Raw genomic sequence first — 18,904 nt, forward strand, 5'->3', positions numbered from 1 at the left:
CAGCTGAGTTTGTTTTATATTCAAGTTTAATTATGAATAAAGCTGCTCTTGAATTATAAATGAGTTGCTAAATAAGCAAAGCTTATTAAGGGGATCACAGTGGTAGAATCCAAGGTATGATTCACCGTACGATATGAAGAGAATTACATGACCCTGATTTCAACCTCTAAGTCACCTTTCACTCATGGATTCACAGTCACTGTGGTTATTGTTACTGAGCCCCCTAGGGGTTTTCATATACACTCACATATCATTAAAAATTGGACCAAATCACAAAATCTAGGCCGTGAACATAGGCCAGGGCATGGAGGGATCTTTATATACAGTACCAGTCAAAGGTTTGGACACACCTACTCATTCCATGGTTTTCTTTATTTTTACTATTTTCTACATTGTAGAATAATAGTGAAGACATCAAAACTATGAAATTCACATATGGAATCATGTAGTAAGCAAAAAATATATTTTATATTTGAGATTTGTGAAAATTTCAAGAACTTCGAAAAGTTACTTCAAGTGCAGTTGTAAACACCATTAAGCGCTATGATGAAACTGGCTTTCATGAGGAAAGAAAGACCCAGAGTTACCTCTGCTGCAGAGGATAAGTTCATTACAGTTACCAGCCTCAGATTGCAGCCCAATAAATGCTTCACAGAGTTCAAGTAACAGACACATCTCAACATCAACTGTTCAGAGGAGACTGTGTGAATCAGGCCTTCATGGTCGATATTGCTGCAAAGAAATCACTACTAAAGGACACCACTAAGATAAAGAGACTTGCTTGGGCCAAGAAACACGTGCAATGGACATTAGACTGGTGGAAATCTGTCCCTTCGTCTGATGAGTCTCAATGTGAGATTTTTGGTTCCAATCACCATGTCTTTGTGAGACGCAGAGTAGGTGAACAGATGATCTCCACGTGTGATTCCCACCGTGAAGCATGGACGAGGAGGTGTGATGGTGTGGGGTCCTTTGCTGGTGACACTGTCTGTGATTTATTTAGAATTCAAGGCACACTTAACCTTCATGGCTACCACTGCATTCTGCAGTGATACGCCATCCCATCTGGTTTGCGCTTAGTGGGACATTCATTTGTTTTTCAACAGGACTATGACCCAGCACACCTCCAGGCTGTGTAAGGGCTATTTGACCACGAAGGAGAGCGATGACCAGATGACCTGGCCTCCACAATCACCCGACCTCACCCGACCTCAATCCAATTGAGATTGTTTGGGATGAGTTGGACCTCCGCAGTGAAGGAAAAGCAGCCAACAAGTGCTCAGCATATGTGGGAAGACTGTTGGAAAATCATTCCTCATGCTGGTTGAGAGAATGCCAAGAGAAGAGTGTGCAAAGCATCATCAAGGCAAAGGGTGGCTACTTTTGAATTGTTTAACACCTTTTTGGTTACTACATGATTCCATATGTGTTATTTCATAGTTCATATTATTCTACAATGTAGAAAATAGTAAAAATAAAGAAAAACCCTTGAATGATTAGGTGTGTCCAAACTTTTGACTGGTACTGTATATATACAGTATATATTTAAAAAAAAAAATCTTTATCATCTCTGAGAATGGCATGGAGAAAAATGTACAGACCGTATAATCTTGTCCTGCAGCTAGAATTATGTACCTCCTTGTACATGGATGTGTACTTGTTTCACCGTTGAAGTGTTACTTTTTACATTCACAATATCAATGTTTGAATGTGGAAAGAAAAGTTTAGAGTATTGAGACTACTACAGTATATCAATTCAATCATCATCATTTTATTGAACCTTTATTTAACTAGGCAAGTCGGTTAAGAACAAATTCTTATTTACAATGATGGCCTACCCCGGCCAAACACAGACGACGCTGGGCCAATTGTGCGATGGCCTATGGGAATCCCAATCTCAGCCGGATGTGATGCAGCCTGGATTCGAACCAGGTGACGCCTCTTGCACTGAGATGCAGTGTCTTAGACCACTGCGCCACTCAGGTGCCCCCCAATCACCATCATCATTACCGCAGACAACATATAGCCTAAATTCCAAGGCCCAGGAATCCCAAAATATGAGTGTGACACTAGTTCCCCTCTTTCAGAGACACATTGGACAAGGAGAGAGAAAGCCTTTGACACTAAACGTTATAGACCTACAGCAGCATACCTAATGAAAGTCACAATGTTGTGGATGCACTGGGGATATCAGTGACTCATACCCACAATATGTGCTCCAGCTACAATCTGTACCTCCACCTTCATGCCTCATCATCTGAAAAACCTTGGGGGGAATTTCAATGAGTAGAAGCTAAAATACATGTAGGGTATGGTGCATGCGGTTGGTGCGGTCCAATCTAAGTGGGCTTGTTCTGTGTTATAAATATAAAAAACACTGTTTTCGCATTCTCTTATTAAAGCTCTCAGAATGTGCTGAGGTCTCTCTCTGTGGGCACGTAATGCCATTCTTTCCTGCCTACCTTTGCAGTTTGCCAAGGAGCAGAGCAGCCATCAGATGACTGGACAGCTTTATTCAACATTGTCATTACTGAGCCCAACAGGGGTAATGTTCATTTATACACATCACTAAGCTCTAAAACAGTGCTAAAAATAAACATGCAATATCCTCAGGCCGACCGGGTCGGGCAACGTGCCAACGCCAGCATGGCCTTGTTGGCTACTTTCAAGGCAAAGAAGCACAATGTACTGTACAGTATGTACACATTTTATACATTACATGGTGCCCACGTAGCTTCTATATCACATCATTCGTAATCAACAGGGGTATCCGACCATTCCATACTCTATGAATGCTTTTGAATTTATTGCCCAGATTTGATGTTTTTATGAAAATATACACGGGTCTGCAATGGTGTTCTTTAATACGCTGATTCGGGACATTTAGTACATGGCCATCAGTGTCATGTGTGACGTCAAATGTCAGGGATGTGTCACAATGGGCCTCAAGGAATAGGTGAACACAGAGGTCCGCACTACACTGACACCGCACAGGTGTGTGTGTGTGTGTGTGTGTGTGTGTGTGTGTGTGTGTGTGTGTGTATTCTCACCTATCAGATCATTCAGTCAGCCCTTGTCTGGCACCGCAGGGCTCTCCACTACCACGTATTTGTCCACACGGCGTCACTGTTGCTGCACTTTACGTGTGAATCCGCCCCCAACTCCACACACAGGAAACAAGGTTACTGCCCAAGAGATGTCACTTCCGAAACACCCACTCTTGCTCGCTCGCGCTCTCTCCCTCACGCCCCCAGCCTATTGCCATGACAACCGAGAAAAGAATAGAATATAAGTGAGTGTTAAAGAGACAGATGATCAGAGACAAGGAGAAAGTGAGGAAGAGATGGAGGGAAAGATTGAGAGGGAGAATAGTAGAAGAGGGGAGACAGCAGGGAACAAAATGGACAGGGGGAGAGAGGAGTAGACAGGGAGAAAATGAGTGGGAGGAGGGAAGGATGGACGATAGGAGAGATAGAAAGAAGGGGGAGAGGAGGTAAGTGATGGGATGAGCTGGGGATAGGAAGAGAGGAGAGGTGAAGAACTGGGGATGCTGAGAAGAAGGAGAGAGATAAATGAAGTGACGAGAGAGGGAAAAAGGGAAGGAGGAGACTTTTTTTTGGGAAAAGGGAGCCCACATCTTGTTCCCATAGCAACCCAGCCATCCATGAAAAACGGACTTGTTCCTCCCTCCCTCCCTCTCGCTCTCTCTCTGATGCGCACGCGCACATCTTTTCTGTCCATCTATCTATCTACACACTATAGACATATGTTGGTGGTGAACAATACTAAATTATTCCTTACACGGCTGTGTAAAATACATCAACAGATACCACAGTCCAAAACGTTCACTACTGTTACTGTAAGACAACATAAGATGAGGAAACAAGATCTATATATTTATAAGCAAGCCGTCTGCTTGAATATATGGCGATAATAAAATCAAAATGATAATATTTAAAGGTGAAATCAATGTTCTGATCATCCTACTATGAATCAAAATTAAATTAAACTTTCCCACAAACTCCCTGGCAGCCTCCCTCCATCTCCCCACAATCTATCGCTCCCCTCTCCCTTCCACATATCAGTCTCTCAGTCCCCCACTCCCACAGCCCATTTCTCTCTCGCTTCCTCACTCTCTCTCTCACACATGCATCTCCTACTGTCCCCCTTCTCTCACTCTACCCGTCTCCCTTTCACTTCTCTCACGCTCTTCTTTCTCCCTCTCGTTACCATCGTCTCTCTCACTATCTGCCACACAACTCTCTCTCTTGCCCTCTCTCTCTCTCCATTCCCATCCCTCCTCCAGGATGCTAGAGCAGTAGGGTGGAATGACTGCACTGCCAGTAGCAGAGTTGGGTTGGCTTATTAGAGTGTACAGTATCACTCTCTCTCTCTCCTTTCCCTTCACTTGACTATTCCACGGGGCTACGCAGCAATCCCCCAAGTTGTGCTGCAAAACTCTCTTTACTTAGGCTTGAACAACATCTATAGGAAATGAGATGCAGGATTGCTTTGTCTGCTAACCCTTCATGGTGATGTGCTGTTCTGCCCTGTCAACCTGTGTGAAGGTGATATTCAATGTGCTGAGTATAGAGAAAATATACATGAATGGGACTCGTGTGTGTGTGTGTGTGTGTGTGTGTGTGTGTGTGTGTGTGTGTGTGTGTGTGTGTGTGTGTGTGTGTGTGTGTGTGTGTGTGTGTGTGTGTGTGTGTGTGTGTGTGTGTGTGTGTGTGTGTGTGTGTGTGAAACCACGGTGATCCACATTCACAGGTAACTGTATTTATTTGCACACGTCTATCATCTATCATGGTGTGTTCTCCCATCTCTCTCTCTCTCTGTTTGCATATCCTGTCTCATGTCACCATGTGAGGGGTGCTCCACTGAGAGAAAGCAGGTCAAGCCTTTGGTCCTCAGAGATAAATAATAATTATAGTGATCTGTCCTCAATCCAGAGATAGACTAAGAACTGTGTCATTGTTATATTACCCAAAATGGCAATCTCTCAAACTCCTACACAGCTTAACTCATCTCGTTTGACAGACAGAGGAGTGGCGGGGAGTCTGACTGGGAGGCCCTGTGTTGCCCTGGGTGGAATTATGAAAGAACCTTCTGATTGAGAAAAAGCCAGAGGTGTCTTGGATCAGAGCTATCTGGGGTATTTCATGGCACCGTTTTGCCTCCTTGATTTTGACAGATCAACGCAATGATGTCTGAGTAGGAATCAACAGAGACCATCTAAATGGAATTCAGTTATGGGTTTTCTGCTTTCACTTCATCACCAAGATGTCTGTCATGTTCAGTGGGTGTCTGAAATGATTGACACCCTTGATAATGATGAACAAAAATGACTGTATAAAATAAATTGTTGTTCTGAAAAATATATTTTGTTTAACAAGTAATAAAAAACAATCTCAAAAAGGTATGGGTCAAATTATCGACCCCCCTGTTTTCTATACCGTTCAATACCTCACCTGGCGAGGACAATGCAATGCCTTTTTCAAAAATGATTTATGAGATTGGCGAACACATTGGGACGAATTTTAGACCATTCCTCCATACAGAATCTTTCCAGATCGTTGATATCCTTCGTCTGCACCAATGGACTGCCCTCTTCAATTCAAACCACAGGTTTTCAATGGGAGTAATGTCCGGAGACTGAGATGGCCATTGCAAAATGTTGATTTTGTGGTCAATTAACAATTTATTTGTTGATTTTGTGGTGTGCTTGGGGTTATTGTCTTGCTGTAAGATCCACTTGCTGGAAAATCCAATTGCGGCCAAGTTTCAGCCTCCTGGCAGAGGCAATCAGGTTTTTGGCTGAAATGTTCTGGTAGTGAGTGAAGTTCATGATTTTTGAGAAAGATTTTTAAGCCTTGAGACAATTAAGAAATGGATTGTGTAAGTGTGCCATTCAGAGGTTGAATGGGCAAGACAAAAGATTTAAGTTCCTTTGAACGGGGTATGGTAGGAGGTGCCAGGTGCACCGGTTTTCCTGTGTGTTTTCCAGTGTGTTTTCCAGTGTGTTTTCCCGTGTGTTTTTCCGTGTGTTTTCCCGTGTGTTTTCCCGTGTGTTTTCCCGTGTGTTTTCCCGTGTGTTTTCCAGTGTGTTTTCCCGTGTGTTTTCCCGTGTGTTTTCCCGTGTGTTTTCCCGTGTGTATCAAGAACGGCCCACCACCACTTAGACGGACCACCTAAGAATTTTCTATACATAAAAACTCCTGTAATTAGCTTCAATGACTGTAATTTCCTCCATGTTAAAGGGATAGTTTGAGATTTTGGCAATGAAGCCTTTTATATTCACAGTCGGATGAACAGGAACAGCTAGCATGCTAACTGTGCCTGTAGACTTCCAGTCATTTAACTTTTTCAGACTGGACACAGAAACATAAAATTGGTATACACAGTGGTATTCTGTTTTCAGCTAGAAATAATTCACAAAATTACTACTTTTCACATAATGAAATCCCCCAAGGTATTTTCCCCAAAATATATATTAACAAATATTGCGGACCCCTTGCAGCACCTCTGCGGACCCTAGTTTGAACCCCCCTGAATTAAGCAACTGCACAGAGCTCACCTCAGGGTTTTCTACAGTGCACACGCTAACACATTAACATGGATGGACATATGCCTCCCATGGCAAAAAAACGTCCTAATCTCAACAGGATCTACCAGCAGCAGGCTACCAGAACAGAGCAGCCCCTACTGCCAGATTCTATTTATTAATATCATTACTTTGAATGAGGTTTTAAATGAGAAGTGTAAGGGATGAGATAGTAAGGTTAACCCTAACTGAGTCCCAGACCCTCTTAAACGTGTCTGTGCATGTTACCGCATGTTATCTCATCCCTTGTTGAACTAAAACATATACAGTAAAATTGTACTTGGGCATCCAAGACCACTATGTGTGTGAACTGTCTGTTTCAGTTATAAAATACTGCAATACCTTCATCCATTATGTAAGTCAGATTTTTGTGTATTCTCCTCATCTTTCTCTGCGTGATCAAATGTTCCGACATTCAGAGGGAGCAATGACATCATCATCACCCCAATTACCTTACACAACCCCTTCCCCTGACTGAATCAATCAGATCACTCAATCAACACAAACAGTTATACAGCTTCCTGTGTCATCGTGGTATCGGTGGTCATGTGGTGACACATTTGCTGTCTGGTTGACAGTAGCCGTACAGAAGCCACTGAGCTGAAAGGACAAGAAAGGGGACTTGAGCAGACAAGATTAACTTGTGTATCTGTAGCGATCAAATGCATGCCAAATAAATAACTTTTTGCTCAGTAAAGTAGTCCCCCTCTGTCTCATTCCACAACTAACATTATTTTCCATTCAAAAAACTTTAGTGACTTGGATAACTGATCTCAATTGTATATTCCCCCAAAAACATCATTTAGATATGTATCTGGTCACCATGACTGCAACTTCAATTAGGTAAATAAGATATTGTTTTATTGTTGTTAAAGTCCCTTGTTCCACATGTATGCCCGAGGTCTACAAAATAAGTGTCATTTAACTATCTCCCCTCTGATCAAGTTGCACAAATATATAGTTGTGTGTGCTTTCTCTCTTTTTTACTCTCTCATATGAAAAAGGTCAACTGTAAAACCAAATAAACAAAACTTGTTTTGGACAGCAAAGCTGTTGTTGAGCACTGATACTCTACCTCTGCATTCAGCACCACTGAAGTGGACAGCGACTGAATCGGTTTTCTGAAGTTCAGCCCCAGATGTCAGTGGAAAGCGACTGTGTATAGTCAATGGCAGTGTGGAATGATGGTAAGGCCATTATACTTTAACCTAGAAAGGAACCTGTACTGAACAAAAATATAAATGCAACATGCAACAATCAATTAAAAAAAATGTGTTGGTCCCTAATCTACGGAATTCACATAACTGGGAATACAGATATGCATCTCGTGTCACAGATACCTTAGGGGCATGGATAAGAAAACCAGTACCACCATTTGCCTCACGCAGCCGTTTGCCTCATGCAAACGTACTGCCAAATTCTCTAAAATGACGTTGGAGTCGGCTTATGGTAGAGAAATTAACATTAAATTCTCTAGTAACAGCTCTAGTGGACATTCCTGCAGTCAGCATGCCAATTGCACGCTCTCTCAAAACTTGAGATAGCTGTGGCATTGTGTTGTGTGGCAAAACTGCACATCTTAGAGTGCCATTTTATTGTCCCCAGTACAAGGTGCACCTGTGTAATGATCATGCTGTTTAATCAGCTTCTTGATATACCACACCTGTCAGGTGGATGGATTATCTTGGCTAAAGAGAAATGCTCACTAACATGGATGTAAACAAATTTGTGCACAAAATTATAGAGAAATTCCATACGCTCTTGTGCGTATGAAAATGTCTATTTCAGCTCATGAAACATAGAACCAACACTTTACATATTGCGTTTATATTTTTGTTCAGTCATATAACCCTGTGTGTCATGTTCTTCATCTCAAACCAGGGGTTATCCAGCTCTGACATCCCGCTTGCTTGGTCAACACAATCTCAGTCAACTTTTCACCCCTAGCTAATATGAACACTCACCACTCGCTAGGTCAAACAAACTGAGACACTTTGAAGCCAGTTCTGTGGTTAAAGTGAGTGTGAAATCCAATGTAGTATCTTCATGCAGGAAATGAGTCTTCAAACATGGCATTGAAGCGAGAAGCTACAATTAAAAGTGTTTCATAGGTGTCTCACACCTTCCTCTCCCAGCAATCCATTTCTACCAGTTAGACTCTGCCTCTGATCAAAGAGATCAGGATGTTCTGCCATTATCTCCACTCTCATACAACTCAACTCCACATTGATGTGCCAAACAGAGCAACAACTGCAAGATAGGCTCTCTGAAAACCACTAGGACAGGAGCTTTCCTCCTGAAAAGAAAAGAAAGAAAACTTACATAAAAAACACTAGAAATTGGATTGCATTTCCAGTCTCTCTCAACAATCCACTCCAATTTAGATGATTCATTATTTGAAATAACAAAAGGGCATATCACTTAAACATTGCATGAATGCCAGCAAATACAGTCGAAATGCACTTATATTTTGTGTGGTGAAGATTCAAATGTGGTGGAGATGAGGTGCTAAATATAGCGCCAGGGATGCAGAGTGAGCCTGCTAACCTTTATGAGATCTTCAGAGTAGAAGTTAATCACTAAAATAAAAACACACAGACTCTCTCTCTCACACACACACACACGCGCACAAACACACAAATGTGTAGGATCTTAATTTGAGCCAGTTTGCTACAGCAGGAAAATAATCCTGCAGCGACATAATGTGGATTATAATCAATGGACAATATTGAATGGGTTGATACATTTTCCGTAAGGGAAAATCAAGTTTGAAATTTCAAAGTGGAAATTACAAACTTTAGAAGCCTTTTTACCTCAAATACACTACAAGTGCTCCTGCAACAGGGTGATCAAATTAATATCCTACATCTGTACACAAGCACACTCTCTCACACACACACACACACACACACACACACCAACACACACACACACACACACACACACACCAACACACACACACACACACACACACACACACACACACACACACACACACAAAAGCATGCACGGCACATGCACGGCACACACACACACACACACACACTTGTGAGCCTTGTAAAATGACAAATATTTTTCTGAAGTAGACACTACCCTAAATGTGTAATAGTGAAACACTTTAAAATGGTAATAGACTACTCTGAAATGTCAGGGTCCAATGGCCTTGTTGTTGAGTATCAGCATATCAGTGTATTTGATTATAGCTAATTAAAATGCACCATTCTTCTTTGCAGTATCTGTGCATCTGAAGTGAATGAGAGGTACATCCCGTGAAAATTCGGACCTCCTTTCTCACCACCTTCAGTAAATATATCATATATCAGCCACCTATTAGCATCACAAGAGAGGAGGGACGAATTAGCCCATCGCTAGCATGGTATTGACGGTTTGAGAGCACATTTGAATTAGCCGTCTGCCTTTATAACACTGTAATAAGATGGCTGTGAAGTCCTGTCAGCACATTATGGCGTCATGACTGGCTACTGTAACTCTCCTAAAACTTACGCCATATCAGAAAACAAACTAACGTTCAAATGTCAGGTTCTATAGTATAATAATGAGTAATGTGAGGTGATCTGCTACTGTCATGGCCTGATTTGACCACCACGTCATTCTTACAACTGCGTATAATATGTATGCAATATATACATTATGACATCCTACATCAAGTGTAACCCCCCAAAAAGTGTGAAATGTACACATAACACTGAAAATAGACTTAAAATGTCTGGGACTGAACATCTCAACAGGTGACTGATTATCTACCCTACAGTGCAATATCTCTTGGTTCTCATTGTAACTCTGGGTCCCAGGTACGTACAAGGCTTCAGTGAACATTATCTTTGTGAGCCCAACTCTCCAATTTGTAATCCTGCTTGAGGCACCACAGTAGTGTTTTAATCATCTATTCTTTTAGGGGGCACTTATCACAGGCTGGACTATCAGCATCGCAAATGACACGGTGTGGAATTCAGACTCGCCCGAAAGCTATGTTAGGACATTTATTTTAGATATTTTGACGGAAAAGGGTCAGAAAGGGTTGTTTGAAAAAGCCCTATACTGTGAAAATAATTTAATTGCATATAAATAATATTAATGTAGAGTATGTGTATAAACCAAAAACACAAAAGTAATGTTTCATTTTACAGATGTAGGATCTTAATTTGAGCCAGTTTGCTACAGCAGGAAAATAATCTTGCAGCTGCTGGAAATTTGAATTGTTATGTGGATTATAATTAATGGACATTTTTGTAGGGGTTGATGCATTTTTCGTAAGGGAAAATCAAGTCTGAGATTTCTAAGTGGAAATTACAAATGTATTTTTAAACCTCAAATACACTCCTGCAACAGGCTGATCAAATTAAGATCCTACCTGTACATTACAAACTAACATCACATCTTTACTAAATGTTATTTTTTAATGATACATAAGCAAGTGAAACCTACTGTGTTTAGGTATCAGCTTTTTATTCCATTCAATCATCCCTACAAACTATAGGTCAACCGATTAATCGGAATGGCCGATTAATTAGGGCCGATTTCAAGTTTTCATGAGAATCGGAAATCGGTATTTTTGGGCGCCGATTTTGCCAATTAAAATTATTTTTTTTATACCTTTATTTAACTAGGCAAGTCAGTTAAGAACACATTCTTATTTTCAATGACGGCCTAGGAACGGTGGGTTAACTGCCTTGTTCAGGGGCAGAACAATGGATTTTCACCTTGTTAACTCAGGGGATTCAATCTTGCAACCTTACAGTTAACTAGTCCAACGATCTAGTCCAACGCTCTAACCACCTGCCTCTCATTGCACTCCACGAGGAGCCTGCCTGTTACGCGAATGCAGTAGAAGCCAAGGTAAGTTGCTAGCTTGCATTAAACTTATCTTATAAAAAACAATCAATCATGTAGTTATACAGAACCGTTCGGTATTTTATTATGGTTGATGATATTACTCGTTTATCTAGCGTGTCTTGCATTGCATATAATCGATGCAACGCTGGGGAATGATTTAACAAAAGCACATTTGCGAGAAAAAAAAACACAATCGTTGGACGACTGTACCTAACCATAAACACCAATGCCTTTCTTTTAAAAAATACACAGAAGTATATATTTTTAAACCTGCATATTAAGCTAAAAGAAATCGAAGTTAGCAGGCAATATTGACCAGGTGAAATTGTGTAATTTCTCTTGCGTTCATTGCACGCAGAGTCAAGGGTATATGCCACAGTTTGGGCAGCCTGTCTCATTGCAAACTAATTTGCCAGAATGTTACGTAATTATGACATAACAAGGTTGTGCAATGTAACAAGAATATTTAGACTTAGGGATGCCACCCGTTAGATAAAATACCAAACGGTTCTGTATTTCACTGAAATAATAAACGTTTTGTTTTTTAAATGATAGTTTCCGGATTCGACAAAGGCTCGTATTTCTGTGTGTTATTATGTTATAATTAAGTCTATGATTTGATAGAGCAGTCTGACTGAGCGATGGTAGGCAGCAGCAGGCTCGTAAGCATTCATTCAAACAGCACTTTTGTGCCTTTTGCCAGCAGCTCTTCGCAAGCACAGCGCTGTTTATGACTTCAAGCCTATCAGCCTAATGGCTGGTGTAACCAATGTGAAATCAAATCAAATCAAATCAAATTGTATTTGTCACATACACATGGTTAGCAGATGTTAATGCAAGTGTAGCGAAATGCTTGTGCTTCTAGTTCCGACAATGCAGTAATAACCAACAAGTAATCTAACCTAACAATTCCACAACTACTACCTTATACACACAAGTGTAAAGGGATAAAGAATATGTACATAAAGATATATGAATGAGTGATGGTACAGAACGGCATAGGCAAGATGCAGTAGATGGTATCGAGTACAGTATATACATATGAGATGAGTAATGTAGGGTATGTAAACAAAGTGGCATAGTTTAAAGTGGCTAGTGATACATGTATTACATAAAGATGCAGTAGATGATATAGAGTACAGTATATACATATACATATGAGATGAGTAATGTAGGGTATGTAAACATTATATTAAGTGGCATTGTTTAAAGTAGCTAATGATACATTTTTACATCAATTTCCATTATTGAAGTGGCTGGAGTTGAGTCAGTATGTTGGCAGCAGCCACTCAATGTTAGTGGTGGCTGTTTAACAGTCTGATGGCCTTGAGATAGAAGCTGTTTTTCAGTCTCTCGGTCCCTGCTTTGATGCACCTGTACTGACCTCGCCTTCTGGATGATAGCAGGGTGAACAGGCAGTGGCTCGGGTGGTTGTTGTCCTTGATGATTTTTATGGCCTTCCTGTGACATCGGGTGGTGTAGGTGTCCTGGAGGGCAGGTAGTTTGCCCCCGGTGATGCGTTCTGCAGACCTCACTACCCTCTGGAGAGCCTTACGGTTGTGGGTGGAGCAGTTGCCGTAACAGCCTGACAGGATGCTCTCGATTGTGCATCTGTAGAAGTTTGTGAGTGCTTTTGGTGACAAGCCGAATTTCTTCAGCCTCCGGAGGTTGAAGAGGCGCTGCTGCGTCTTCTTCACAACGCTGTCTGTGTGGGTGGACCAATTCAGTTTGTCCGTGTTGTGTACGCCGAGGAACTTAAAACTTACTACCCTCTCCACTACTGTCCTGTCGATGTGGATAGGGGGGTGCCTGGGGTACCAATGTAAGAAATAACACGTTAAAAAAACAAAATACTGCATAGTTTCCTAGGAACGCGAAGCGAGGCGGCCATCTCTGTCGCTGCCGGAAGTTAGTTAGCTGGGTGTGCGCTAATAGCGTTTCAAACATCACTCGCTCTGAGACTTGGAGTAGTTATTCCCCTTGCTCTGCAAGGGCCGCGGCTTTTGTTGAGCGATGGGTAATGCTGCTTCGAGTGTGGCTGTTGTTGATGTGTTCCTGGTTCGAGCCCAGGTAGGGGCGAGGAGAGGGACGGAAGCTATACTGTTGCACATAATGCCTATAAGAACATCCAAGGTATATGAAATACAAACGGTATAGAGAGAAATAGTCCTATAAATACTATAGTAACTACAACCTAAAACCTCTTACCTTGGAATATTGAAGTCTCATGTTAAAAGGAACCACCAACTTTCATATGATCTCATGTTCTGAGCAAGGAACTCAAACGTTAGATTTTTTACATGGCACATATTGCACTTTTACTTCTCCAACACTTTGTTTTGGCATTATTTAAACCAAATTGAACATGTTTCATTATTTATTTGAAGCTAAATGTTTTTTTATTGATGTATTGTATTAAGTTAAAATAAGTGTTCATTCAATAGTGTTGTAATTGTCATTATTACAAATAAATAAATACAAATCGGCCGATTAATCTGTATCGGCTTTTTTGGTCCTCCAATAATCGGTATCGGTATCAGTATCGGCGTTGAAAAATCATAATCGGTCGACCTTTCCTAAAAACATCCAATAACTGCTCCATTTTGACTCCATGACTAATATCATTTTTTATATTACTAATATAGTGACATATGTACAGTAAGTTGTTGAATATCTCCAGGTCTGAAGGCACAACCTGTCTGTGCATCATGAGAATCTGTGGGATCCAATGACATAATGTCTGGAAGGCCTGTGAGCCAACCATTATCCCGGATTGGCAGCCCTCTGATTGGCATAGGCGAGGAGATAGCTCATCCTGACCTTTTGCCATGAGTGAATCCTGACAGGATCAATCAAAAGACGAGCATCCTTTAAACACAAACTCATCGAGTCATTGGGCTCCAGGCTTTGCGGTGGAATTGAATAAGTGGGCCCCCCTCCCATAGTGTGGTCTGCACTAAGCAACCATTTCTCCTAGCTACTCATTTCTGATGGGATCCTTATGTAGATTTCCTCAGAATCAGCAGTAAGGCTCTTAGCGGATGGGGTATGTCTGGGCCTTTTCACCACCAGGTTCAATTTGTACTGCTGGGGAACAGAGAGATAGTGAGGGAGTGGAGCCGTGGACTGAGGCTTAGCGGCATGCCTGAACTCACTGTACTAGAACTGTTCACGGGTGAGAGAGTTCCCGGACATGGCCCTATATCCATAGACCACAGATGTAGGATCTTAATTTGTGCCAGGAAATGTGAATTATTATAATTAATTAGCTCGCCCAGTACCCAAGCAAACTACAGTAGCAAAAAACATTCAGTTTGTCTGATTTCATTTTTGGACTACTGCTATTAGCATTATTACAATATCATTGTAAGGTCTTTCAACCACAACAAACATGTCCTTCCCCCCAGACAACATGGCTTATGGGGGGCAGCCCTCAAAATAACATTTTTGCTGACACTACCCAGAGGACACTTTATCACGTCACACTCAGAAACCATCAAGGACATTGGAGCACTGTGATACCCTGTAATAAACCGTGTATATTTTATACTGTGCTTTGGTAGAATGACACATGCTGCAGTGGACACGTTCACTTAAGCATGGCTATGTAACACAAGGCACAATACTTTATGGCCTGGAACGTGTTTCAATCTGGGCCCGATCTCACTGTGCCGTATAGCATCATGGTCCTTGGTGTGTTATGAACACTTTTTATGTATTATGAACACTTTTTATGATAAAGTCAAGTCGTTGGTTGACCTAGTGCAAAACCAAAGACCTTTAAGCATCTGCCAGTAAATGTTAATATGTGTAAACAATCTTGCCATCAAACTGCTCTACGCCACCTCCTGTGCTTATTCATACGTTCGCTGCACTGTGCCATGAATACGCTAAACAGTATGCAGATACAAGCAAATGAGGGGCAGTTGAACTTTGATTGACTTTACGTCTGTGGGCCAAAATTAGGAATACGATATTATATTTCCTTGAGGATACCGAACAACACTGTCTTTGCTTGCATGTATACGCTCGCTGTTAGCATCTCTGGAAAAGGCTGAGGCGTAGTCACGCTTGACGCTCTTGAATGTTGACTTTTCACGTCTCGAGGGAAGTTGGCGTTTGAATTCCCAACTTCACGAAACTTGGACAGCGGGCACTTTAACTCACAAAATGCCAGAATCACTAGAATGAATTGACATCAGACGAGATGGTATCTGGTGAGTGGCATCATTTACTCATTTTAGAATGAATTCTATATAACACTTCAATCCGCTGTAAACAGAACTCCAATGTACTCAACACCCATTGGAAAATGAATGAGCTTTTCCCCTGACAGATCATTGAACACGGTAGATCTCGAGCATACAGTACAGTAATAGCCTAACAGATGATGGTTCCTGGCACAGCTCGATTGGCGGAGGGTGTAAGACAGACAGCCCCTTATGTCACACGAGAGGAGTGCTGCAGTCAGCGCATTGGCGGTGTCTCTTTAAAATAAATGCCCATGCTTGACAGGAGCTGCTGTATCAAACTACTGTAAAATCGACATGACTGGGTCGGCTCACAAAATACTATATGATTTCTATGGCATTTTCAGTCTAACAACTTTATAACTGATGCATTTCGGCATGGTGTTCGTCAAGGAGAGATAAAACAAGTGTTCTTATAGGGAACGACTGTTCAATCAGCCATAAGTTTAAAAAAAGATGTGACTGATCACCTGATTTCATTTTGATAACGTTACCTTGAGATTCAAACACAGACTCCTCTACCCAGAAAACCTGTTACATGTAAAAGGTTCATGGTGCCATCTATTGTAGTAGAAAGAGTATAGCCTGTACATTCCTATTGACACGGGTTTTGAAGGTATAATACTACTGTGCACACATTTTTCTGGCAGTGATCTCTCAAGAGTGGGCTCGCGTACAGTAGCGTAACATCTCACCAATATTATGCAACCAACTTCTATTGCTGTGCTCACACAAGAGGCTGTTGGGCTATTTCCGCTTGTGATGTGTTAGATGATGACCAAAAGCATCATTCTACAGAGTTTGAACTGGCCATTCTCTTTGAATGACTGATAACTTTAAGATATTCATGTATAGGCTGCTGAACATGAGTTGGGTTTGAACTTTGTCAATGCACCACCAGCACAGCAGTACAGCAGTGTGCTTACTGTACCCGGTGTTACAAGACATCACACCTCAGCAGCCTCAAGTCTCTCTCTCTCCTTCACCCCCCCCCCCCCCCCCCTCTCTCTCCCTTTACCTCTTTCTCTCACTCTCTCTCCTTCCCCTCTCTCGCTCTCTGTCACACACACATACATTCTCCTCACACAAGAAGTTCAGTTTCTGTACAGAGCTACTTTGGTAATAGGGACTGGACTCAGTGTACCATACAACCCTTGGATCTCTCAAAGTCCCACCCAACTTTCAAGTAACCATAACATTTTACACATAAGGTCAATCGCTCAATCAACAAGATATATTACCCCAAACAAAGCGTTTGAAAGCTCACGTTCACACAGCATTAGTCATGGTTGCGGTGTCACAATTCCAAGGGAACTGACTGGAACATACACTTTCATGGACCATATTCCTCCACTACAAACTCATTAAATATTGAGTCTCCAAAACAAGAAAATAAGTACCCCTTCAGGCTCCTTACTGCACACATTGAATATATATGACTCAATACTAGAGGGGCAAAGTTACAGTGTCATGGAGATACATGACCATGATCTATGGACACAGGGAAATGGACTTGCAAGAATGTGATACCAGCAGGCATGCACACCTCAGCACATTGCAACACGATGGACTATCCTACTCAGCGTGCACAGGCAAAGTGACATATTGACTGGCACACAGTGATAAAACCAGGTAGGTAGCTACCTCGAAGACACTACCTCTTGCTGTACCTGCCTGTGTTTCCACTACGCCGCGTTAACGCACCCCTTTGCTAAATTCTGTATTGTATGATGGAGAGAGAGAGAGAGAGAGAGAGAGAGAGATGAGAGGGAGGGAGGGAGATGCAATAGTGGAATATTGTTATCTTACCTTGAAAGGGGACATAGGACATGTTCCAACGGCATTGAACGTGGTCTTCGAGTCTTGACAGTCTCTCGGCATGCAACAAAAATACCACACACCAGTCAGAAAATAAGGAATACGCTATTCACAATTGGAGTCGATGTTAGCCAATATTCCACTGCTGTTCAGAAATATAAATTATAATCCACGACCGCCAAAAGCCATTGAAAATGTATCCCCGTGAATAAAAAATATATGCACAAATATATCGCACGCACCGTTATTGAGGTGTGGGGGGAAAACACGAGAGAGAGAGAGAGAGAGAGAGAGAGAGAGAGAGAGAGAGAGAGAGAAAGGGGGCGGATGAGTGAGTGCGCGCGTGTGTGCGCTTTCCATTATATCTATAGCCTATCTAAGCATTGTATGTTCCATGTTTGCTCCTTGAAGTTCAAGAAGCAATGATGGCTAAAATCGCCTTATTGACTACGGCCCCTTCTACCGCTATCAAACGCGCACGCCACCGCACGCACAGCCACACACACAAACACACACACAAACACACTACACGGATTGGTGCTGCTGCCAATAACGCGGTATCCTACAATACAGTTCGCTATAATTCTCTCGTTTTGGTGGTAGGCTATAAACTAGACTATTGGGAAGTCTGAAACTTATTTTAGGCTGTAGGCCTACGTCTGGTGACATGGTCAATGGAAATATTTTCAAGGGGTAGGCTAATTGAATGGTTTTCGAGAAGGACTTCCACCAACTCATCTCAAATGTCAAAACGAACCACACATTTGGCCGTAGGCACTAAATTCAGAGCAAAATGGTTTCATCTTTATTCCTGAACTTTTTTGTTCCAATACAAAGATTATGGGCAAAATTATTGCTAAAGCTATTGATCATTTTTAGCGCCACATTTTAAGTTGCTGGTGTCCTAAAAGGAACAGAGCTAAAATTAGTTATACATGTGCATTGTATTCGTCTAATGTACACATGCACAAATTGATTTGGAGTCTACCTACACATTATCAGGCTCAATAATGGCATCACGTGTGCAGTTGGAAGCTGATGATTTCCTCTTGGATCCAATCGTGGTCCATAGAGCCAACATGGCGTCCTGATCGGCTCAGTTGCTTCACCTGCCTGCACAGTACGGTGTCAAACTTGGATTATGGCTACCACCTGGCGGTAGACTCTTGCAGCTGCAGTTGGAGACCGAACGGTAATGCCCTTTAATCTTTCCTTTACACCTCCTACTAGTGGGACATGTAAGTAAGTACATGCATTATACATAATTACATCCAAAGCTGTCATGCTGAATATACATTTCGGCCTAACGACCTATGTAAAGGCCAATAGTGATCTGCTAATTAGAATGATACCATCTATACAGTATAACATACAG

The 18,904-nt window shown here is 41.8% G+C and overlaps 1 protein-coding gene across 3 annotated transcripts in view; it reads right to left on the reverse strand.

The window, feature by feature from the left end:
* syngap1b (synaptic Ras GTPase activating protein 1b) overlaps nt 1–18,616 on the reverse strand; it is a 116,662-nt gene extending 98,046 nt beyond the window's left edge. For all 3 annotated transcript variants that reach the window (XM_090197453.1, XM_090197426.1, XM_090197394.1), the window contains exon 1: nt 17,521–18,616. In XM_090197453.1, the coding sequence (XP_090053579.1) occupies nt 17,521–17,542 (22 nt within the window). In that variant the 5' untranslated portion in view covers nt 17,543–18,616. The remainder of the gene's footprint in view (nt 1–17,520) is intronic.
* Between the last annotated feature and the right edge of the window lie 288 nt (nt 18,617–18,904).

This window comes from Oncorhynchus mykiss, chromosome 2 (assembly GCF_057628025.1).
Source record: "Oncorhynchus mykiss isolate SJ-2025 chromosome 2, ASM5762802v1, whole genome shotgun sequence".
Classification (NCBI taxonomy): Eukaryota; Metazoa; Chordata; class Actinopteri; order Salmoniformes; family Salmonidae; genus Oncorhynchus; species Oncorhynchus mykiss.